The 25,588-nt window shown below is 43.8% G+C and overlaps 1 protein-coding gene across 1 annotated transcript; it reads right to left on the bottom strand.

Annotated features, from left to right (window-relative positions):
• Positions 1–1,488: 1,488 nt before the first annotated feature.
• On the bottom strand, positions 1,489–17,407 carry FAM8A1 (family with sequence similarity 8 member A1). The gene is given in 7 exon segments (XM_075062847.1): positions 1,489–3,156; positions 3,691–3,830; positions 4,888–5,011; positions 14,345–14,465; positions 16,993–17,031; positions 17,034–17,075; positions 17,078–17,407. Coding segments are annotated over 7 exon segments (900 nt in total). The 5' UTR covers positions 17,367–17,407; the 3' UTR covers positions 1,489–3,011.
• Between the last annotated feature and the right edge of the window lie 8,181 nt (positions 17,408–25,588).

Genomic DNA, 25,588 nt, shown 5'->3' on the forward strand with positions numbered 1-25,588 from the left:
AGGTTTGGTCAGCGTCCTGATTAGATACAGGCAGAAGCCTGGCTGTCAAGTCAAATAGCCACCCCATATCTCAGGGATGGGCAAACTCTTTGGCCTGAGAGCCACATCTGAGTGGGGAAATTGTATGCAGGGCCATGAACATAGAGCTGGGGCAGGAGGGGTTGGGGTGTGCAGGAAGGGGCTCAGGGCAAGGGGTTGGGGTGCAGAGGGGGCTCAACATAGGGGGGTAGAGGGCTCAGACCTGTGGGTACCTCCCCCAAAGCTCTCATTGGCTGCAGTTCCCTGTTCCCAGCCAATGGGAGCTGCAGGGGGCGGTGCCCACAGTGCACAGAGCCTTCTGCCCTACAGGGACCTGGTGCTGGCTGCTTCTGGGAGTCGCACAGGGCCAGGGCAGACAAGGAGGCTGCCTTAGCCCTGCTGCCCCATGGCGCTGGCAATCCCAAGGGCCAGACTGAAAGCCCTGACACACCGGATCCTGCCCGCAGACCATACTTTGCCCTCCCCTGCCATATCTGTACTGAAAAGCAATGGCCTAAGCAAACTTAGTCCATCATCTCTATCTAGCAGTAGTTCATATTCACTGTTACTGTATGCAAACTTGTCATTCTCCCAAAACCATTTAATTTACTAGTATGACTACCTCAGCTATTTGAGTTTGTGGTATAGGCTCACCTTTGTTGTCTAACCTATTCACGCTAGTATTGTATCTAAATGTCTGTACTTGCAGCATGTGCAGAACAGGAACTCCTTATGAAGGGAAGGGGAGGGAGGCACACCACACACCCTGTGTTGGTGAAACCTGCTGCCCTACCACACAGTGAAGCCAGAAAGGAAAGCAAAATATGGTGGTCTTTATACTGCGGCTGAACACAGTGTTTATCCACTTCATTAGCTCTAGGAACGAGTATTAGCTGAGGTTCAAATTTTATTTTGCAGTTTAAGAAGTTAGCTTCTAATCTGATCTGCAGTTAGTAGGCAATACTTTAAAATCACCATGTGTAAGTGGAAAACAAGTTTACAAGAAGCAGTGAGCTCACTCCTGCCAGGGGTGGGGGGAAATGGGAGAGGAGGGACGGGGAGAGAGAGAGAGAGTGGGGGGGGGGACATCTAATCATGCAAATGGTACATCTCTCTAAAGCAGACATTCAACCTTTTGCAAGTAGTAACCAAAAAAACAGATTAAACACCATTGTAGTGAAAATCAGTTTAGCTTCATGCTTCCTTAGATCAGAATACTCCCTCAGGAACACTTCAATACTTAGCCCTAATGATACACCACTTGCTAAAATGCTAAATTATTGGGAAAGTGAAATAATTTAGGAACTATCAGTAGAAATGCTTGTTCTAGGTTTAAACTGCACATTTTAGAATACCCTCCCACAACACCCCCTTGCACAAAGTAGATGACAGTCAAGAGTAACTGCTGCAACCACTTGTCAGTATTTAGTCCTAAGCCAACTACAGACAGTAACGTGGAATTCCAATTCATTTAAAAAAAACTTGACACATTTAATCAGGTTTTAACAAAGAGTTGGCACTGTTCTTCAGAAGCTCTTTCACAGTCAATATTACATGAAGAATAAATATAAGTGATCAAAGTTATGTAATCATGCAAAATATTAGTTTTCTTTACTCATCAGTAGGTATCCAAGTTATTCTGCATATAGCAGTGATTACGCAGAATTTTAAAATATAAAGTGAAAAACAATTTTTGAACTTATCTATAAAGTTAGCCATAATTTGTGTTCTGGCTGATATTTTCTACATGCTGCATATAAACTCCATCTATCAGTTCACATAGTCTATATGCAACAATTTGAGGGAAGTAAAACCTTTCCTTCCCCAACAAACAGAAGCAACCATATTCACCTTTTGTTACCATGATCTATACTGTCAGGGCCGACCGTGGGGGGTGGGATGCAAGTGGGGCAATTTGCCCCGGGGCCCTGCAGGGACCCCCACAAGAGTTTTTGGGGGCCCCTGGAGTGGGGTCCTTCACTCACTCCGGGGGCCCCAGAAAACTCTTGTGGGGCCCAGGCCCCCACAGCTTCCTCCACTCTGGGTCTTTGGCAGCGCGGGGTCCTTCCGCCCCAGGACCCGCCGCCAAAGTGCCCCTAAGACCCATGGCGAGGGGTCCTTCCACCCCGGGACCCGCCACCAAAGTGCCGGGTCTTCGGCGGCAATTCAGGGGCAGGGGCCCCCGCTGCCAAAGACCTCAGGCCCCCTGAATCCTCTGGATGGCCCTGTATACTGTTAATTTTATAGCTCAGAAGTTATTTACACAAACCTATTTCACAAATACCACAGTGATTTATTCTTCCCACAAAGAAGTAGGAAACTAATTTACTTCTTCATTAGGATAGACAAATAGTAAGTGACTTAATGCTTAACACAATCATGCAAAAAACCTGCCACAATACATGTTTAGATAATACATTTAAAAAGTGGTAAAGGAATACAATTCTTGAAGTGAAGGCGTTCACTAAGCCTTTAAGGGGTTGATAATACCTAACCACCACACAATGCATCAGTTTAATAGAAACACATTATTTTTGCCTCCATCCCCCCCAAGAAACACTGCAATCCTTTCTAAGGGATAGTTTCTGTAATGTGTTTCGTAAACACCAACGTAGACCACAACTGCATTCTCCAATTTATTTTTCCCATAAAATAATCAAGTTGTAGAACTAATACTTCTTAGGATGGCAATATTTCCAGGTATCTCCTTTCTGGAGATGGAGAGAAACTGTCTTATGGAGAAATATAACCAGTTTCCTTCCTGTCAATCTAATGTTAGTACTTCCAAATTGAATAGGTACTATTTCTCTGAAATGTCTTTGGCATTTAAGAAAAATCAATACTTTCAAGATAATCACTGGCACCATACTGGAATGACTCATTGTTTAACATCTGAATCTGTCTCCAGTTAATTTGGGCAACCAATACTGATGGTCTTTACTTTGTTTTTTAGGAGTTCAAAAAAAGTTTGGTAATCTGGGCTTCTTTTGGTATCATCTGACTACATTTCTTCTTACCACAATAGTTCCTGCTACAATGTCATAGGCTGTTCTGTTATGCTGAAAAAATAGCAGCGTAATGAATGCAGGAAAAAAGGAAGCAATAGAAAAATTCTTGATCAAGGCTCGTATTGTAGACCTAGAATGAGAAGGAAATCAGTTTGTTTTAATTTTCAGTTACTGCCCAGAGAAGTTTTGCCACTGATCCAGTACCTCAAATTTATGCAGCATAAAGTGAAACGTGGATTTAGAAATCAAGTATTTTAACATGCAAAGCTAAAATATGCCTTTCTGTTTAAATAGTCAGGACATGATTCTTGGGTCACTGCAGGATTCTGTCTGATAAGACTCAGTGCCAAAGAGAGACAAACTTTAAAGCCAGAAAGGACCATCATGATCCTTTAGGCTGACTTCCTGCACATTGCAGACTACAGAACCTTGCCCACCCACTCCTATATTAGACCCATATTTCAGAAGAAATAGATCCCCTCAATTCTTTAGTGTTAAAAGACAGACCCCTTGCTACAAAGTATGCACTGAGAGATCTCATTGTACATGACAGTTTTAATAAGAAAACAAATTAGCAAAATGCTGACAAAGTAATCTTATTTCAAATCATGTACTTTCAACCCTATTAATTTGCGAGTGATACAATTACGTGAAAAATACTTACGTTGTTATGCTAACATTAGAGGATGGAATCACTAACACACGATTTGGTGCAATAAGTACAGATGTATCACACGTCACAACTCGAAGTCCAAGCAGAAACTTCCCTGGGGTTGCCCCACCAGCTCCCCAAATACAGATAATCTGCAAGAGAAATCAACTATTTTATTTCTGCAATCCATCACTGTTGGTTGCCCAAAACATATGTAATTTTAATCAGTCTGATCTATAAATAAGAGCAATCCAAATGGCACAGAAGTATATGTCTTAATAATCCTAATACATTGAATATTTAATTTACATTTATTCTCATGCAGTAAGTTTACATTTATAGTTTTAAAATTAAAAGGTTTAAAGTTAGTTTATCTTGGATAAGAATTACATGTGTGTTTAGTAAACTGTGTAAAGAGCTAAATCAAATGTAACCAAATCTTGAAAAATAATTGGTTCAAATGCTAAAAAAATGCAACATCTAACAAGACAAGTTTTGGGAGAAGGCTATTCTTGAAATATGGCTAAGAGAACCCTCCAAAAAAACCCTGGTTCTTACAGACAAAAGGGTTGTGATGAATTTATATTTATATTTCATATATCTTAAAATATGGGCCCTTGTAAAGAGATAAAAGACCAGCTTTGACATTGATACATTCAAAGAAAAAGGCCCAGACTGCCCTATCTGGTTTTAGCCAAGGTCGATGGAAAGCCAAGACAACAGCTGTCCCAGACAGCCAAAAATTGGTTCTTAGCTGAAGTAAGCAATGGGCAATGACATCACTTGTTTGTTATACTGTATAAAAAAACCCCATATTTGCTAAGGGTAGTTGTCATTCCTATCTGATCAAGCTGATGGCAGTCAGGATGAGAGAGATGTCCCTAGGATGGGCCTTTTGAAAATGTACTGATCAACTTATGTTTGCTGCTGTATAGATGTATTGATAGCTTATTGTTATTTAGGTTTTCAGAGCAACTGTATAATTTGGCCTTTGGATTTAATAAAGGAATTTATGGTTAAATGAATTTCTAGTAGTATCCTATCTTAGTAATTCCAACAACTTCATGGATCAGACACCAGTTGGTGTACTAGTGTTAGATTTCTTAACAAGTTAATGAATCAGTTTTCAAATACTTCTGATAGTCATGGAACAACATTTGACTTGGATATCCAGTTGATAGTTAGGATTTAATATTCATGACTAGTTACCTCATAGAAGCAGACTAACAACCTGTAGATAAGGGCCACTATCATCATTTTCTGCAAGTCTTCCATGGATGTGTCTTCATCTATTTCTTCTATTATATAATGCATAGCAAACTTGGAAATGTCCCTGTACAAAAGAAGACTTCACTTTAACAAGTGAGCCATTCCACAAGGCTACTGCATTTGACCTTCATTATGGTATTGACATACCTGCAGCCACCCCTTTGGAATCTAGGCCTGGCCTACACTGAAAGGTTATATTGGCATAGCTATGTCCATCAGAGATGTGAAAAACACACTCCCTTGACAGACGTAGCTATGCCAGCATAATCCCTAGTGCAGATGCAGCTTGCTGACTCAGCCTCATAGCCCAATTCTACACTACAAATTATGTCGACCTAATTTACGTGGACATGCAGCCACTGCAATCGTGTGCACACATTTGGCTCCTTGCATCAGCAGTGCACATTCTTACCAGGAGTGCATGGACTACATTGTCAGGGTGGGACACTGTGGGGCGGCTCCTGGAGGTTAGCAACAGTCAACAAGCAATGCAGCGTCTACACTGACACTGCATCGACCTAATTACATTGACCATAACAATGCCGCTTGGGGGAAAGCGACACAGAGAAGCACATTGGTGGGAGCCAAATTTAAGTGAAGACAATTCCACAGCTAGGTCAATGCAAGGCTACATAGGACCTAACTAGGACAGACCAGGCCACAGGCTTCAAGGCTAGAAGGGACCATCATGATCATCTAGTCTGACCTCCTGCATGTTGCAGGCCACAGAACCTCATCCATCCACTCCCAGAATAGGCCCCTAACCTCTGGTTGGGTTACTGAAGTCCTCAAATCATGATTTAAAGACTTCAAGTTACAAACAATCCACCATTTACTCTTGTTTAAAGCTGCAAGTGACCAATGCCCCATGCTGCAGAGGAAGGCAAAAAAAACCCAAGGTCTCTGCCAATTTGACCTAAGGGAAAATTCCTTCCCAACCCCAAATATGGTGGTCAATTGGACCCTGAGCATGTCAGCAAGACTCAGACACCTTGGTAAGAATTCCTTGTAGTAACTCCACAGCTAATGTCTCATCACCAGCCACTGAGGATATTTGCTACTAGCAGTCGCAGCTTGGCTACATGCCATTGTTAACAGTCTCACCATATCATCCCCTCCATAAACGTATCAAGCTCAGTCTTGATGCCAGCTAGGTTTTATGCCTTCATTGCTCCCCTTGGGAAGTTGTTTTGGAAATTCACTCCAATGGTTAAAAACCTTTGTCTAATTTCAAGCCTAAACTTGTTGATGGCCAGTTTATACCCATTTGTTCTTGTGTCAACATTGGCACCTAACTTAAATAACTTCTCTCCCTCCCTGGTATTTATCCCTCTGATATATTTATAGAGAGCAAGCATATCTCCCCTCAGCTTTTGTTTGGTTATGCTAAACAAGCCAAGCTCTGAGTCGCCCTTGCATAAGGTAGGTTTTCCATTCCTCTCAACATCCTAGCAGCCCTTTTCTGCACCTTCTCCAGTTTGAATTCATCTTTCTTGAATCTGGGAGACCAGAATTGCACACAGTATTCCAGATAAGGTCTCATCAGTGCCTTGTATAATGGTACTAACACCTCCCCCCCTCTACTCGAAATACCTCACCTAATGCATTCTAGGACTGCAACAGCCTTTTTCACAGCTGCCTCACATTGGCAGTTCACAGTCATCCTGTAACCAATCAGTGCACCCAGGTCTTTCTCCTCCTCTGTCATTTCACACTGATAAGTCCCCAGCTTATAGCAAAAATTCTTTTGTTTGTCTCTCCTGCATGTCCTTGCACTACTAAATTTCATCCCATTTCCATTACTCCAGTTTTCAAAGTTATCCAGATCTAGCTCAGTGGTTTGAGCACTGGCCTGCTAAACCCAGGGGTTGGACTAGATGATCTCCTGAGGTCCCTTTCAACCCTGATATTCTATGATTCTTGTATGATAATCTCAATATGGAGGAGGACTGAAATAGCTCTCATCTTTTTGTCATCTACAAATTTTATTAGCACACTCCCACTTCTTGTCAGTCATTAATACAAATGTTAAATTAGATTGGTTCCAAGACCGATCCCTCAGGAATTTCACTAATAATCTCCCTCCAGTCTGACAATTCACTATTCAATATGACTGCCTGTAGTCTTCCATTTAACCAGTTCTTTATCCATCTTTCAGTTCTCATTAATTCCCATCTTCTCCAATTTAATAATTTTCCCCATCTGGAAATGTATCAAATGCCTTACTGAAACTAGGTAGATCAGATCTATTTCATTTCCTGTGTCTAAAAAGATCAGTTATCTTTTCAAAGAAAAATCAGGTTGGTCTGGCACGATCTACCTTTTGTAAAACCATGCTGCATTTTATCTCAATTACCTTTTCACCTCTGTCCTTAACTACTTTCTCTTTCAAAATCTGTTCCGAAAACTTGCATACAACTGAGGTCAAACTAACAGGCCTGTAGTTTCCTGGATCATTTTTATTCTTCCTTAAAAATAAGTACTACGGTGACTTCTCGCTTAACATTGTACTTATGTTCCTGAAAAATGCTACTTAAAGCAAAATGATGTTAAGTGAATCCAATTTCCCCATAAGAATTAATGTACATGGGGGTGGGGGTAGATTCCAGGGAATTTTTTTCACCAGACAAAAGACTATATTATCTATACATACACACACACAATATAAGTTTTTAACAAACAATTTAGTACTATACACAGCAATGATGATTGGGAAGCTTGGTTGAGGTAGTGCAGTCAGAGGGTGGGATATTTCCCAGGGAATGCCTTACTGCTAAATGATGAACTAGCACTCAGCTGAGCCCTCAAGGGTTAACACGTTGTTAATGTAGCCTCACACTGTACAAGGGAGCAGGAATGGAGGAAGAAGATAACAGACGCATGACTGTGGCTGCAAACATTCCCTGCGGAAACTGAACATGATGAAGAAGCCATGCTATCTCACTGGAGCGCACCACTCCCTCCACTTTCCAAAGTGCCACGCGCAAGAGAGAGAGATGCATTGCCCCTTTAAGTATGCTGACCACACTAAGGACACTGCCTTTTTAAGTAGATCAGCAAGTTGAGGCAGCAGCTGCTGCCAGCAAGCTACCGCCGTCCTAAGCCCTGTTGTGTCCATCCCCTGCTCTGTGGAGATAGGGTACAAGGAGCAGGGGGACACCCTGACATCAGCACCTCTCTTCCCCCCAGCTCAGCAAGCAGGAGGCTCCCGGGAACAGCTCCAACACAGAGGGCAGAAGCAGCACACGACAGTGGGAGAAGGGACACCTAAACTGCCTGGCAATTGACAGCCCGTTGGCCGGCTGCCACACAGGGATGTTAGGGGAGCTGATATGGGGGCTGCCGGCCCACTCTGGTTCCAAGCCTCCACCAGCTAGCTCCAACAGGCTGCTCTTCCTGCAAGCAGTAGACAAAGCAAGCAGCTGCCAAACAACATTATAAGGGAGCACTGCGCAACTTTAAACAAGCACGTTCTTTAATAGATTAGCAACGAAACAACGTTAACCTGGACGACATTAAGTGAAGAGTTACGGCAACATATAGTTAAGTGGTACAACTCCTAGCAGGGACACAGTTACAGCAATGTAAAGATGCAATATACTGATATAGCTATTCCCATACAGGAAGGAGAATAAGGGCTTGACTACACTTGCAAGTTACAGCGCATTACAGGAGCCCTAGGCGCACTAGCTCACTACCTGTTCACACTGGCAAGGCACGTAGAGCGTTCTGACTCAGTGGCTAGAGCGCTCCTGGTACTCGACCCCGGCAAGTAGAATAACATTTGCTGCGCCTCTGCTGGAGCGCCGCAGCACCAGTGTGAACAAGGTGTTGCATTACTGCACTCTGATTGGCCTCCAGAAACATCCCATAATCCCCTTACGTCAAGTGGCCACTCTTGTCTTTGTTTTGAATCGCAGCAGAAATGTGGATGTGCCCTTTGAAAGCTCCGTTTCTGACAGCCAGCTGCTTATCTGCTCCAAGACAAACCACCATTACTGTGGAATGCTGAGAGAGAGAGAGAGAGAAGCAGGGGGGAGAGGAGAGGGGTCTGCTGCTGTCTGAACTTACAAGAAAGCATGCTGACATGCTCTCAGCCCCTCAAAACCCCACTCTCTCCCCCCATGTACACACAACACACTCCCTGACACAGTCCACCCTCCCCTCCATTTGAAAAGCATATTGCAGTCACTTGCATGCTGGGATAGCTGCCCATAATGCACTGCTCCCAATACTACTGCAAGTGCCGCAAATGTGGTCACGCCAGTGCACCTGAAGCTGTCAGTGTGGACAGACTGCAGGGCCTTCCCTACTGTACTCTACAATGGCTGGTTTAACTCAAAGCGCTCTACATCTGCAAGTGTAGCCATGCCCTAAGCTATACCAGTATAGGGCACATTTACACTGGTTTAACCATTTAAAAGAAGCCACACCCCTAAATGAAATAGTCATACATGCCTAACTGTCAAACTTCCATACTTCAGTCACATGTATCTAATATACAGCTGTGTTGTAAAGTCTAATAATTTAAATTACAAGGCATTATAAAAAAGCATTTCTTCCCCAAAGACAGCTTAAATTAGGTCATCAAGAGTAGGTGGTTCAAACAACACTGATCCCAACTTCCCATGCAGACTGAGGGCTTGGCTACATTTGCACTTTATAGCGCAATAAAGCCTCCCAGAGCGCTCTACCTTACTCCCCGTCCACACTGGCAAGGCACGGAGAGCACTCTGACTCCTTGCCTAGAGCGGTCTTGGTCCTCCACCTCCCCAAGAGGATTAACAGTTGTTGCATGTTGGGTAAGATGCTGCAGTGCCAGTGTAAATGAGGAGTAACGTTATCACACACTGATTGACCTCCAGAAATGCGCCATAATCCTCTTAACTGAAGTGGTCTCTCTTGTCTTTGTTGTGAACTTGGGACATGGAAGTGCCCTTTCAAAGCTCCGGTTCTGAGATGGGCTGCTTATCTGGTATGAGAAAAAAACCAAACAGGTCATGTTTGCCTTTGAGTATGTGAGATAGAAGCAGGGGGCTCCGTTTGGACCGAGAGAAAAAAAAATCAGCTACTGTTTGCTTTGAGTGAGTGAGAGAGAGGTGGGGGAGTTAGGGGGGATCTGAACTTACAAGATAGCATTCTGACACTCAGCACCCCAAAAACCCACTCCCTCCTCCCCTGTACTCCTTGTCACACTCCACCCCACCCCATTTTGAAAAGCACGTTGCTGCCCCTTGAATGCTGGGATAGCTGCCCATAATGCACCGCTCCCAATGCAGCTGCAAGCCCTACAAATGTGGCCACCCCAGTGCACTTTCAGCTCTCAGTGTGGACAGACTGGAGCGATTTCCCTAGTGCGCTCTGCGAAGGCCACTTTAACTTAAAGCGCTATAGCTGCAACTGTAGCCATACCCTGATTGCAGAGTAGAAAAAAGTTTTTCCATGATTAGGATAGCAGTAGTCCCTACAGCTCCTAATCAAGATCAAACCCTATTGTGCTACATGCTGTGCAAATATGTAGCTAGAAAGCCTCTGCCCTGAACAGTTTACTTTGAGAAAAATTTCAAAGAGGCAAGAAGAGGACAAGAGTAAAAAACTGGATCATGTGGTTACACAGGTTAGCTATGTTGCAGCCTTCTGATTCCAATTATTCTATTTCAAATTAACTCACCTTTCCCATAACTGCTACACACACAGACATCATTGGTTGGCTCTCTTTTTAGTATCACGGCAGAAATGAATCTGTAGAGAGCAGTAATCTTATGGGTTAATTCAGCGTTCCAAGCATAAGGGTACGCATAGAAAGAATGGAGATGTTTGCAAAAGCAGACAAATCAGCCTTAAAAATCTGCATCATTTGTGGAGTAGATAGGGGAACAAACTGAGTTAGAAAGGGCTTTGAAGTTGAGAAAAAGCAGTCATCTGTTGCAGATTCCCTCTTTTCAACTAAGGGCTTGGCTACACTTGCAAGTTGCAGCGCTGGTGAGGGGGTTACAGCGCTGCAACTTACTCCGTGTCCACACTTACAAAGCTCAGCCAGCGCTGCAACTCCCTGGCTGCAGAGCTGGCTGCACTCCTGGTCTGCTACGGGTGTAGCGAATCCAGTGCTGGTGATGCAGCGCTGCTCATCAGGTGTGGACACTCACCAGCGCTGTTACTGGCCTCCAGGGTATTAAGAGGTATCCCAGAATTCCTGTCTACAACAAACCGGAAGGTACTCCCCGGAGCTACCAAACACAGCAGCTCTTTGCTCCAGCGAGCGAGCCGAGCCGAGGCTTTGGAATGTTCACAGCTGTTTGCTTGAGGAGACAAACAGCACGGCGGGGGGGAGAGAGTCCGTCGGAGAAGCTGCTTATCTGGTCTGAAGCCTTTTTACATTTAAGAGTGATTGAGAGAGGGGTGGGGGAAATGGCCAGAATTTGCAAGGCAGGGAGCTCACAGTGTCTGCTCCAAAAATCCGCTCTCTCTGTCTCCCCGACGCTCCCTGTCACACTCCACCCCACCCCACCCTTTTGAACTTGCAAGGCAGGGAGCTGTCACAGTGTCTGCTCCAAAAATCCGCTCTCTCTGTCTCCCGGACGCTCCCTGTCACACTCCACCCCACCCCCCTCTTTTGAAATGCACGTTGCAGCCACTTGAACGCTGGGATAGCTGCCCACAATGCACCACTCCCAACAGCGCTGCAAATGATGCAAATGTGGCCACACTGCAGCGCTGGTAGCTGTCAGTGTGGCCACACTGCAGTGCTGTTCCTACACAGCTGTACGACCACAGCTGTAACTCCCAGCGCTGCACATTTCCAAGTGTAGCCATACCCCAAGGAACAGAACCACTTTGACCTCTTAACAGGCCACTTATAGGCTACTGCACTAGGTTCATTATGCCTCCTTCATTATTCTAGATTACCTCTTAGTTTTATTAGAGTAGATCCTTCCTCTGTATACTCACTTGCAGGATCTGGTGCCCTAGGTGTTGAGTTGAGGCGCTGTCTTGAAAAGCAATACCCTTTGAGGGGTGCACAAGAGATTTTACAGGAAGGAAGCTTCATCACCCAACTCTGTATAAGGGAGGGGAGCCTCAACTACCTCAGCTCCTTCTCTGCTGCTACAGACAGCAAATGGTACTTGCCTTCTTGTCCTAAGGCTAGATCTTCCCTTACTCTAGATTATTTTCATATAATGAGTCAGTGCACAGTACAGGATAGTTTTGAGTACACTGACTGCCCTTGTCCTGGGGAACAATTGACTCTCCGCTGTAACCAAGTCCCAAGCTCTTCAAGATGTGCACCTCCTGACTGATCATACTTTACACATCCAGTACCTTCCATGTCTGGATTATCAAGTGGGTCTCGCACAGCCTGCCACACTTTCACTCCCTCTCAACATCACTAGAAGGGGGAGACACTTGAGGCTCAAGACTCATCTGGTTTTTCCATGGCTGCAGCCTGATATTCAGATGGGGCCATTGAGGGAACCGAGACTAGCCTCTGTGCCAAGGTCCTCTGACACAGGACCCAAGACAGATATTGCCATTCTGGCCTTAGGTCCAAAAACTGGAATGTCTTCAGCCTTATACCAGGAGCAAATCCCTTATCCAGCATTATTAGCAGCAGCTAAATCAGAAGTGGCACGGAAGATCAAACCATCAATGTCTACTGAGGCTCTAAAAGTCTTGGTGACTAGGCAGGAAAAACTCATCTCAGTGCCTACTCCTCATCTGGCACCAACTTTGGACCTATCTTCCAGTGCCAGTACCTTTGCAGTGATGCTGCAAGTCCACGCAGATGCCCGTCAGGGAAAAGAAAGTAGATCTTTCCACAAGAAGGGCAGAGTCATCCCTTTTCTCCTTTTTATTATGAACCAGTATTTGGGGATCTTGATGGATGATCAGCTGAACATGAGATCCAGGTGAGATGCTGTGGCCAAAAGGGCTAAAGCAATCCTTGGATGTATAGACATAGGAATATCTAGTAGGATTAGGGAGAATGCATTATCTCTATTTGGCACTGGTGCAACACCCACTGGAATACTATTTTCAGTTCTGATACCCACAATTCAGGAAGGATGTTGATAAATTGGAGAGGGTTCAGAGAAGAACCACAAGAATGATTAAATGATTGGAAAACATGCCTTATAGTGAAACGCTCAAGGAGCTCAATCTTTTAGCTTAAACAAGAGAAGGTTAAGGGGTGACTTGATCAGTCTATAACTGCCTGCATGGGAAACAAATTCAACAGAAAGAACAGGAGTACTTGTGGCACCTTAAAGATTAACAAATTTATTTCAGCATAAGCTTTCATGGGCTACCGCTCACTTCTTCGGATGCATAGAATGGAACACACAGACAGAAGACATTTATACATACAGAGAACATGAAAAGCTCATGCTGAGATAAATTTGTTAGTCTCTAAGGTGCCACAAGTACTCCTGTTCTTTTTGCGGATATAGATTAACACGGCTGCTACTCTGAAGAAAAAAAAAATCTATAGAGGGCTCTTCAATCTAGCAAAGGTATAACAAGATCTGAAGCTAGACAATTCAGACTAGAAGGCACAAGGGACAGGTTTTTAAACAGCAAAGGTAATAAGCATTGGCACTTCCAAGGGCCGCAGTGGATTCTCCATCACTGACAATTTTTAAATCAAGATTTGATGTTTTTTCTAATTTTTCTAGTTCAAACACAAATTAATTCAGGAGGTCATGCTAGATGATCCCAGTGGTCTCTTCCGACTTTATAATCTATGAATGTTCTCAAGTAGCATTTAAAATTACATTTTATACAAGGAGAAAAGAACAGTCAAGGTTGACAGGTTCCATATTTGACTTATCATATCCCCTACCCATACTAAAGAATGGCAAACAAGTGTTTTGTTTAGTAAATGCTACTTAGCCCTTTTCTTTAAAATAAATAAAAATTCCACACCAACCATGTAATTTGTGTAGAACAACTGATGGAGGATAAAACCCTCAAATATATCAGCTTTCAAAGTTTTTCCAAACAGGGCACGTGAGATTTTTGAAAAACCCTAATAGCATCTTTTAAAAGCACAAGCTAGTTTAAAGTGTTTTCCCAACTGCTCATACTCAGAAATTTCATTTTTATACAAATTGTGAGTGCCAACTACTAAGCTTAACCAAAAAAAGTAAACATTTGAGAGCATTTCTAGGCATGTACAGTAACTTTTTATAATACACACACCTGTATAATGTATCATTTTAATAAAGATCTATTTTTAAAAGACAAAGTATGCTTGAAAGGAGCCTCTTAACAGTTAGGGTTCTGTCATGTGCAACCCTAGCTACTCCAAAATGCACACACACACATATATTATATATATTTTCTTTAATCACAAGAGTGAAAAGCTTTATATAATAATGCCTTAAATGGTTTAACTTACTTTATTCCACTGAGATGCATAATACTTAAGACAATGGTTGCCTTTATAAAGAAAAGAATAAAGAAATCCACCATCTCTGCTATAAACCTATGTGCCAAGGATGGGATAATGTATTCCCGACCTGTAACAAAAACAGTTAATTACCCAAAATTTTACTGTGCTAAAGCAATTTATAACTTAAACTTGAACATACATTAGTTTGCGCTATACAGAATAAGAGGCAATATTAAAATCGTATTCCACATTGTCCCACTGCAGGGAACATTTTAAAATCCTTATTCTGACCCATGGAAGCCCATATTCTTTTTATTCAATTACCTCCTTAAAATGTACTTTGATACAATGGGAATTGGATGACAAGTTAACTAAGCATGTATCTAAACCAAGTTAACATATTTTTGCTGTTGCTCTTCCTCATCCCATCCCATCCCCTCCCTGCTCCCCCCTTTGAGTCACATATTACACCTAAGTAACTAGACATGGTCTCACCCTTGAAGAGCTTACTTTTTGTAGTGTACCATTTTTGCAGTTTATTATATTTACAAGGAACTTGATACAGAATGTTTTCCTGCAGTTTAATTTTTTATCTGGGATTAAAACTGCCTCCTTCCCACCACTCACTCATTCTACCTTAGCAGAAGACTTCAGAAAGAGCTGAGCACCAGCCCTGTGAAAATCAGGCAGGGTCCTTTTAGATATCTCAAGTCAGGTTCCTGAAAATCAGGCATTCTAAATGCCTAACCACTTTTAGCATCAATTTAAAAATAAAAATAAAAAAAATAATAGAACCAAAGACCAAGAAATTGTCTATTTCTCCTGAAGTTTAAAAAATAGACAGCTGGTGATAGTAATAAGAGAAAGTTTAAAAAAAAAAAAAAAAAACCAAAAAGATAGGTGTCATATAAAAGAATTGTAGCTAGGCTGATTCTCCACATTGTATTTCCTCAGCAGCACTTACAGGCGCGCCTGTATGAAACTTACATTCTAACAACTACAATTTAAAATATTCATCCACCTGACTTAATATAACCATTTTTGTTAAAATTCACACAAGTATATTTTGGAAGGGAGAAGGAACTCTTTACTATTCCACTTCTTCCCCCACAAAAAACTTCACCACAATAACCTCTCCTACCTAAAAAGCCATCTTCACAAGGCATCCACAGAAGCTGCACAAATGGCACTCTGAATACTAGCCTCAACAAGTTGCTTGAGAGCAGCACAAAGCTCTCAGCCTTTGTGTTCTTGCTTTTAAATGGCAAATACAGTTAGAAGAATGGTTAGGAAAGAAGGGCACCTTCTTAATATTTGCTTCTGTGCATCTTCCTTTTACATCTGCTTATCTCACAGACAGAGTCACTCTCATTAATGCTAAAGAATAGCAAAACAGATTCAATTCCCATTCTTGCATTGTCATAGTTGCCAAATTCTAATTGTACAACCTTTAACCAAAGATGACACAAGAATGTGAAGAACACAGCTTAACTTCCTCACACCAAGTTGAGCACGCAATACCAGAAGATAGAAATCAAATGAACTCTCTAAAATGAGCATGTTTAATATGAAAGTTGATGATATGGAACCTCTGATTTTATTCTTTCATGGCCACGCTAATATATTAAATGCAGTAACAACTGGTTAAGATGAAAGGTAAGTGTTAAGACCATGAAAGTCAGGACTTAAATATGACACACTTGTTAAAGTGCCGAATTCTTAAATCTATTACCATGGATGGTGCTACTAATATAATACTGCATATGCTATTCTTTGAGGATAACTGTCTATGCTGCATTAATAAGAATTATTGCTTCTATGAAATTCTGACTGTGGTCACAATTATCCTTGATATTCAAAATCACTTTCAGATGCCAGAAGAACACAAAGTACCAAGTATCCCTCATTCCACATTTTGTCCCCTGGCACAGCAGATTAGTGTGCTAATTTCTGAAGACAAGGATAAAATTGTTGATTCAAGAATAAAATTTGGATTGTATTTAGTATTTGGATCACCACCATTTCTTTCATTAGGCAGCTAAAGGGGTTGTCATGCACCCAAGTTCAGAGGCACTAAACAATCCCAATAATATTTGTGCTTCTACAAAGAAAGCCCTTTGAGGAGTTTGAGAAGCATGGCAAACTTAACATCTAAAGCTCATCAGTCATAGTTCCCTGTAGTAAAATGAAGGAATTGAAGCACAGAGATTAAGTTTGCCTACACACCATAAGCCAGTGGCAGGGCCTGGAATGAAATACAGATGCTCCCATTCCCAGGCCAACCACAACGCTACGCGTCGAAAATATAAAATGCTAAATATCAGAGCCGAAGAAGTGCTGGGTGTAGCTTGTCTCTTTCCCCAACAGCCGTCAGGCCAATAGAAAATACCACCTCCCCCACCCAATCCATAGCAGCAAAGCCCCACCACTGACAAGCCTGGCGACCAGGCATGGGATGGGCGGCGCGGGCAGCACGTTGCGCGTTCACAGCACTGGAGAGACATGAATCCCAGGACGCCCCGGCCAGGCAGCTCCCAGATCCCGCCGGGGCCACCCGCTCGAGCCAGAACACGAGTCAGGAGGCTCCTTCCCCCGCTGCCCCTGAGCCTCCACCTCGGCCCGGGTCTCTCGTCAGCCACGCCCCTCGGTCTCACCTGCCGGCCGGCCGCTCTCCCTCGGGGCGCTGCTCGCGGCGGGCCGGGCCGGGGCACCGCGGCCAGGCGGGCGGCTCCCGGCAGGTGGGCGGCGCGCGGGGCGGTGGCGCGGCGGGCGGCGGCCAGGAGGTAGAGGGGGCGTAGTAGCGGGCGGCGGGGGCAGCTGGCGGCGGGCGGGCCCGGGCTTGCCGTAGGCGGGCGGCGGCGGCCAGGAGCGCGGGGAGGCCGCTCTGCCAGCTCCAGTAGCCGCAGTACGAGTCCCAGAGCCACTGGTGCACGCGCCGCGCGTACTCCCCCGCGCTCAGCGCCTTGGCCTCGGGGCCCTCGGCCGCCACCGCCGCGGGCTCGCCCGGGGCTGCCGCGACCTCCGCCATAGCCCCGTCCCCTCCTCTACCTCCCCTGTGACGCACACACGCTCCCTGACAGCCCTCCCTCACTGCGCAGGTGCGGGGAGCCGCTCCACCAATCCACCCGCCGTGGGGGTGGTGAACTGAAGAGCTCTCTCCTCCCCCCCCCACCGCGGTGAGATGGTATCGTCCAGGGCTGAGCGGATAAAGCAGGAGCTCCTGGGGCTGGAATCTGGGACTTTGCAGAACCGGGAATGGCACGGCACGGCACGGCACGGCACGGCACGGCACGGCACGGCACGGCACGCGCACCCTTTCCGTCCTCCCAGGTTTAGTGCAATGGGGAGACCCCTAAAGCAGGTGACACAGCTGGGGCTGGGAGGATGGTCCCTAATTCTGAGCCTTTCAGTGTCACCAGGGGTGGGCGGGGCTAGGGAACCCCCCCAAAATGCGTTACCCAATTCATGGAGAGTCCCCAGGAGACTTCCCTGCCCTCCCCATCTGGTGAGAGAAAGAAGAGAGATTCCCCGCACCTCCTACGCCCCTAAAGTCCCCCGCCACTGCTCTCAGAGGTGGGTCGGACCTGCGTGTCAGTGGGTTTTGTCACCTGTATCTTTCTGTCATTGCTGACTCTTTGTGGTCCAGAGGGAGGTGCACATGGTCCCCTCAGCTTTCTCTCTCCTTTTTCCAGTTTGGCCTCATTGCTTTTTGAGAATTCTTTAATGATGTCCGCTGATTTGAGAAAAATACCCTTCTTGTGCTTCCTCATAGTGAGTACACGAGAATGGCCATAGTGGGTCAGATCAATGGTCCATCTAGCCCGGTATCCTGTCTTCTGACAGTGGCCAGTGACAGGTGCTTTAGAGACAATGAACAGAAAAGGGCAACAATCCAGTGATTGATCCTGTCCACTCCCAGCTTCTGGCAGTCAGAGGTTAGGGACGCTCAGAGCGTAAGATTCTGTCTCTGACCATCTTGGCTCATAGCCATTGATGGACCTATCCTCCTTCAGTAAAAAGTGTTTGTCTGCTCCCCACTAGGTTTAGACTGTTTGTGCCTCCTTCTTTCTGCCTCTAGGTTATGGTCACTCAGTTAGCGTTCACGTGAGTCTTAACACATTTCACTGCAGTGTAAGGTAGTTTTGTGTCTGGGATCAGTAGTCTAGCAGCTAAAGGTGCGGGGAAATGACCACAGGAATTTCCACTGTAAATCATTTAAGAAAACAAAATAATGCCACTAATATTGGTGAGAACCCAGAGTGCAGCAAATGTGATGGTGAGAGTGTTGCTGAAAGGTTTCTCAACAGAAATCTGTGTAGCTGAGTACTGATTTCTTTATCAGAAGTCTTAGTATTCAGAGTTTCTGAGAGAGACAACTTCACACTTTAAGCTCCTTTAATATCTTCTCAAATGACCTCCTGCATTGCAAGCCACAGAGACCATGTGCACAAAGATTTTTTTTTTAATGTGAGAACATTAACCTCTTGTTGAAACACGTGTAGACAGACCCTCCATTCACAAAGGCCTTCAGCTTTATTCCTTAGTTAATAAGTTTCTTTAGTCAATGAGAGACATTTGGGGCTCCGCTGTTGATAAGCAAGCATGACTTTGTTTCATTATTCCTATAATTTAAGGGATTTCCATCCCAGTGCTGTCCTCCATCACACTCATGCAATTCTACTGAAGTCAATGGTGTTACATGGGGTGTAAAAGATAGTGGGTCTTTTGTACAAACCCCATTACCATGTGGAAATTCAGAACTGAGTTTAAGATGGTATAACAGATGTGCTAAGGGGGCAGGGCATAAGTTACCACTTCAGTTTTCCATAAACTTACCTCTGAATTTGGTCGGCATCACTGATGAATCAGTCTTACCAACAGCTACCTTGTCATGCCAATAAAGCTACTGAAATGATTAAAATGTACTTTCACCCTACCACTACATTTCTGAGCAGATGTAGCTGGATAAATTGAATTTTCTCTGTTCTTGCTATTGCCCATCTGCTTTCAGCTTTTTTGTGGCCTCTGGCTACTTTCAAATCACTTTCTGTTCTGAAAACTGAATTAGGTTTGCAGTTGCATTTTCGAAACTGAAATTAGCTAGAGGCCACAGAATTAGCTAGAGGGATCAAGGTGCAGGAGGATGAGAGGTAGCTAAACGTTGCCATTTTTCTATATATCCTAGTTGTTTCCAAGGCACTTGTCACCTTGGTATCTAGTGATGGCTTTCCTCTGAAGAGCCACCTTCAACAGAGCTGGCAGCAGTACATCAAAGAAAAACCACATCTTCACGCTGCCCAAGTTATGGTGCTCAGCAACATTGGAGAAGCAGCTGTCTATATTACCTACAAACCTCACAGGGATTAAACCATATTGATTTTAAAATCAATCTAGTTACTTTGTTGCAAGCCCCAATACAGATGGATTGAAACACATTTAAATCATGCTTAAACTGATTTAACTGAGTAGGACAGACATATTAGCTAAATGAGTTTAAGCACATCTGTAGTTGGAAGATCCACACTAGTGCATGTTTTCTAACATAGCCCAGATGAAAAGTAAAGATCAGATTAGGTAGATGAATTGAGACCTTCTTATACTGCAAAGTTTGGCATAATGGGGAAAGATAAGAGGAGAAGAGGGTAATGCATAAAGTGGTCTGGAAAAAGTGTTCGTGTGGGTCTAATATTTTCTGGTCGTCTGGTCACCCTACTCTTGGGGTTCTTTGCCTGTCTCTCCCAGGCTCAGGGGCTGCACTGGGGTCCCCTCTCCCCTTTCCAAGCTGGGGGGAGGCAGCTCTAGGGGCTCTTCACTCCCATACACTTTCCATTTGAAACCCATTTGTTGCGGGGTGGGGAGGAGGTCCATGAACCATCCCATGATTCACAGGAGGGAAAGAGGGAGTGGAGCTACCCTGCGTTTTTTGTGCTCCCTCCAGTGAGAAGGGCTTTGGCTCCTGAAAGGAAGGGGACAGAAAATGGCTTGTTTCCTGCAGCAGCTCTGATTGAGTGGCCCCAGGAAATGGGTAAGAGAGGAAAACAGGGCATATTCCCCCTCTTTCCCTCCCCCGCCCTCCCCAGGCAGGGCTGAAATGTCACCCTGCTTGAGTTTTAGAAATTTTATTTCTGGGCCTCTAACCCAGTGCACTTTAATCACTGAGAGACGGAAAGGAGAAAAGATAAGAAAGGCGGTAAAGAAGACAAGAACTGGACTGTGTGATTCATGTAAGGTAACCTTTTGGATGAAAGGCCGTGAGATCAGGAACTCTTACAGTAGAGAGCTGCTGTGCTGCTGAATGACTATGGCAAGCCCAGGGATTTTTTTAAAGAGATCCTGAAGTGGATTATTAATCCTTAAATGGAGATCTATTCTGGAAAGGGACTGTAAAACTGGTATCATGGGGCTCCTTGTTCATTATTTTTCACTGATTTTTATATTAACTGTACTTTTTTTAAATTTTGCTTTAAATAGGTTTTCTAACTTCCAGCCCTGCAAATTCAACTAGCCTCCAGAAGTCCAACTTAGTTCTTTCCTTCCTGGGCATTACCACTTGTATACAGAGTTCTGAAGGCCAAATTAGACCTCTAGTTACATCTGTGCAACCTCCCAGGCTTCAGGTATGCCCTCAGTGATACCTGTGCAATCCCATTGTCCCCAGGGGTTTTACACAGGAGTAACTGGTTGGAATTTAGTATGTAATTCTGCTCTTGAGGCACAACATGAAAGAGAATCCAGCTCACTTTCCCACAGCTGTGTTGATTCTGGGGCTGACAAATTTTATTGAAAAAGCAGCTACAAACATCCTCTTGTTATGTAAGTGATCAAACAGGATTGTGAATACACACAGAGAACAGATCTGTTGTATAAGAAGGTGCTATTTTTACATAGTCACTTTTCAGAATAGTACTGCACTAATTCCTTGCGAAGTTAATGGAGCTTGGTGAAAGCACCTGCAGTGTGGGGTGCACGCAATCAGGTGCACTCTGAGTGTTGTGAGTTATTAATATGAAGTAATTTTATTCCCCTGGAACACTTTTGTAGTGCTCAGCTTGGTGTTTGGATTCTCAGGCACCAATCCTGCAAACTTGGGTGCTTAGTACTGTGAATACTGATTGAAATCACTATTCACGATACTAAAGTTAAACACATATGCAGGATTGGGACCCAACCCCTTATCCATAAATAACAGAGTAAATCCATTGTCTAAGGGTTAGCTATACTCTCTTGTGAAGGAAAATCAAAAGGAGGAAATGGTCTCTGGTAGCCCAACCTGCCATTTGAAGAGAAATAGGAGGGGATGGCCTTTAACAGCTTATTATTTTCTTCTCTAGAGCTGAGACCTAGAGGAAAACTCTGTCTCTGTCTTCCTCAGGGCAGCAATAGCTAAGGAGTGGAAGTCTCTCACACTAGGTTCTACCTATCTTAAATACTTATACGATCCTCATTACTATAGTATCTGAGCACTTCTTTAATATATTTCTCCTCACAACATCCCTGTGAGGCTGGGCAGTATAATTATCCCCATTGTACAGATAGGGGAGCTGAGGCATCAAGAATGGACTCTTTCCCTAGAGATCTGTAGTAACTCATCTGGGATGGCACTTGAGGCACATAAAATACCACTTGAATGCAGTTAAGGACAAGGTAAGAAAAACATTTTAAATGCTTTCATTTCCTTTTATGACAGACTAATTTTTTTAGTCAGTGGAAGAACTCCAACGTAGAAAGGAGTGGTAGTGTCTGTGTAGAAAGATGGCTGAGTACATAGTGCTAGTTTGGCTCTGCTATAAATAATGGTATCTGTGACTTCTATGTTTTATATGGTCAAAATACTTAACAGACATCAGCTTATTAATCATTACTATATAGACCAAATAACAAATGCTACTATCTACTCCAATATCTCTCTTTTATTATGTGGGTGCAGAGAACTTTGGATTGAGCTGAGTGGCTGAACATAGTAGCTGTTTGTGGATAGCCTGGGCCAGACCAGAGAACCCCTTGCTCTCTGAATCCTCTACACCTTCTCCCCGCACCCTGCTGAGTAATCAGAGGGCATTAGAGGCTGGAGTAATAGTCACAGAGTCTTTCTACCACCATGTGGATCTTCCATTCATCCCCATCCTCTGCAGGTGCAAGGAATATGGGGGAGAAATCCTGTCCCCATTGAAGTCAATGGTACCAGCATTTCACCCATGTAGGCCATTTAGCTCTTAGGCTGGAGATCTCCGTTGACTTCATATCGACTGATATTTGGGAGTAGAATTTGGGGTTTCAGGTGTAGGTATTTCTGGGATATGTATATATTACAATGGCACTAAATTAAATACTGAATGCAAGGTCTACAGGGCATGTGACTTGTACAAAGCCAAGCACCCTAACCACACTTACAATTAATAATAACATGAATGCTTTGGTTGAACACACTGGAAAGATTTCTGTATTTCAAATGCAAACTGGAAATGATTTCCCCTGTCACCTTCTTTAATAACCCTGCTCACTAGACATCAGTGTTCTAAGCCAACTAGGTATTTCCTGTTGCATGTCTTCTTAAAAATGGTTATTTATAGAAGGTTAGCTGAAAATGGATGAGCTGAATTATTCACTGATACCTAGAATTGGATGTTCTCTCTCCCCACTCCCACCCACCCGGCAATTTCTTAAAAAAAAAAAAAAATCCTTTTATAACTCTGGCTTTACTCAAATGATTGTTTTCAGAATCAATCTTTTCTTGTTTTTAACTATGTTAATTTTGCCTTGTTTTTGGAGTGTAAACTTTCCTAATTCCTGGATTAGCTGCAATTTTAAATTAATACATGCATTCTGTGTAAATAGTATAGTTCCTACATTGTCTGATTGCCAAGAAAGCTTGGAATTGCTTGCACCATAATAGTTTTCTGCCACCCGGTGGATATATAGGGTCAGTACCTCAATACTTACAATCGCTTTGTTTTCCTATATTTTTAATGACAAGTTATGATTAATTAAATCAGGATTTTTACAGAGTTTCCTTTTTAAGATAATATGAAACAAAGGGGCAGTTCACCATTTCTTGATAACAATTAGGGCATTATTGTATTTACTACCTGAGTTTCTGCTTTCAGGGATATGCCCTGTCATCAGTCTGTATCAAAAATTGGCCTAGATTCTATTATATAATGTTGGGGTTATTTCTAGAATTGCATATCCCTTAAAGTACTTAAGGTCTGATCCTGATGCCATTAAACTCCATGGCAAAACTCATGTTTTTAATTTGGCAAGAGCAGGTTCTCTAGGCCCAAATACTACACAAAAATGCAAGGCAGTAGAGACAAAGGCTAAGAGTCAACAAAGGGTGATGAACTTCATATGGAATGTTGCCCCACAGTATCAAGCAATGAAACCTTTATTTTGTGGCTTTCTACAAACTTGATCATTCTAACACTATTATATGCAAACTTTGTATTATGCAGTAATTATTTTCATGATTTGGCAACACACATTGCCTGTGTCTTTTTGGCCACATACTTACAGTATCACTGATATGCAGTAACCTCTGGAGTGGACGGCAGAGGCCAGCCAGCCAACAAATGGCACAACAGTGTGGAGAAAGCAGGGCTGTACTTACCCATGCACAAAGTATGCAGCTGCATAGGGCACCAGGAAACTTGGGGCACCAAATTTCCTGGTGCCCTGCACAGCTGAGTGTTGCTCCAGTCCCTGCCCTGCCTCTTCCCCATGACCCCCAGCCCTGCCTCCACTCCACCCCTTCCCCAAAGCCCCTGCCCTGCTCCGCCTCAGCCCTGCCTCTTCCTGCCCCTGAGAACTGCAGCAGGGCTGGGCCTACACTCACTGGTGGTGGGAAGTGCAGGGACCCGGCCACAGCTGCGCCACTGGTGAGTGCTGGGGAGTGGTTCACCCCAAGCCAGCCTCCCCCCAGCGGAGGCCTGGGCCCAGCCCCACACAACCTGTGGAGGCCTATGGCCCCACACACAAACCCTGTGGGGGGGCTGCTCCGGGCCCCAGAATAGCTAGGGATGGCCCTGGGAGAAGTGACACTTTTCGCTAAGAACCATGAAGCAACCCCCTACTTCATGGAAAGTGTCATAGGATCTCTATCATCCAAGCAAACAGGCCCTCAGGGAAGGTATGATAATAATAAAAAAGGATGTACACAGTAAACAACTTATGGTGCTATTTATACACCTTGGAAGGATAAAGGGTGGAATTGATGCCAGAAGGATTTTAACCTGTGGTTCCAGAGTCTGGATATTGTCTCTCTTAGTACAATGATGATAATCACATTTATCTATAATTACACTGATGAAAAGAAGTGGAGATGTGCTTAGAAGATACAGCCTTGTGTCCTGTATTTATTACCTTGGATACAAGGTTGACTCTTCACTCCAAAAGCTACAACTCTTCACCCACTGAAACTAGAAGCTGCCATTTTGGCCACCTCATAACTCCCATCTCTTTCCATTAACAAACAAAAATATACAGACAATAACAACATTGAGAATAAAGGCTTTAAACTTCAAAAGAGCCTGTTCTCTGCATTATTTCCAATATTTAAATGTTTTGCTTCAGCAGTCCAAAGGTTTGGTTGGCATCATATTGCTGAGTGATGACATACATAGTATCAATATCAGATGCAGGATTAGAAGAGAAGTCAGTGGCTCAGGTTTAGAATGTTCTTTGTGTGATTGTTCTTTGGCAGAAATGATTAGTGTTGTTAATGTTAATAAACTGTTCTGTCATGATGTACACCAGCCGCCTGTTTTCTTTAGGTATGTGCTCTACATCCAAGTGAAATATATTGCACAACTAGTGGATGATGCTATGCTGTGCATCTCTGACAATCAGCCCAAAAGGGACAAGCCCAAGGGCCCACATTGAGTTATTGGCAGAGCTGAGACTAGTAACAAAGTTTCAGCGACTCCAACTTGAACATGGTCATTTCCAGGACATACCCTATAGCACATACAGGTGCACCAAAACGAGTGAAGTTGTACAATGCAATTATTTAAAGCGAGGGCCTCTGAAGTTCTGTGGTTGCTACTGAGGCTTTAATTTTGAAACTATAAGTCTGCCCATTATCACTATACATTATATCCAAGCTGGGAGAGGGAAGGGTTGGATATGATGTACAAGAGACACTTGGTCAACAGCAGGGAGTCAGAGCTGCCTCTCCTCATTCAAACCTTTTGAAATGGCATTTAGGAAAATGGATGAAAACACTTAAATGAAGGACACTTTGAACTCACTGTA

The sequence above is a fragment of the Chelonoidis abingdonii genome, chromosome 2 (genome assembly GCF_003597395.2).
Source record: "Chelonoidis abingdonii isolate Lonesome George chromosome 2, CheloAbing_2.0, whole genome shotgun sequence".
Lineage (NCBI taxonomy): Eukaryota > Metazoa > Chordata > Testudines > Testudinidae > Chelonoidis > Chelonoidis abingdonii.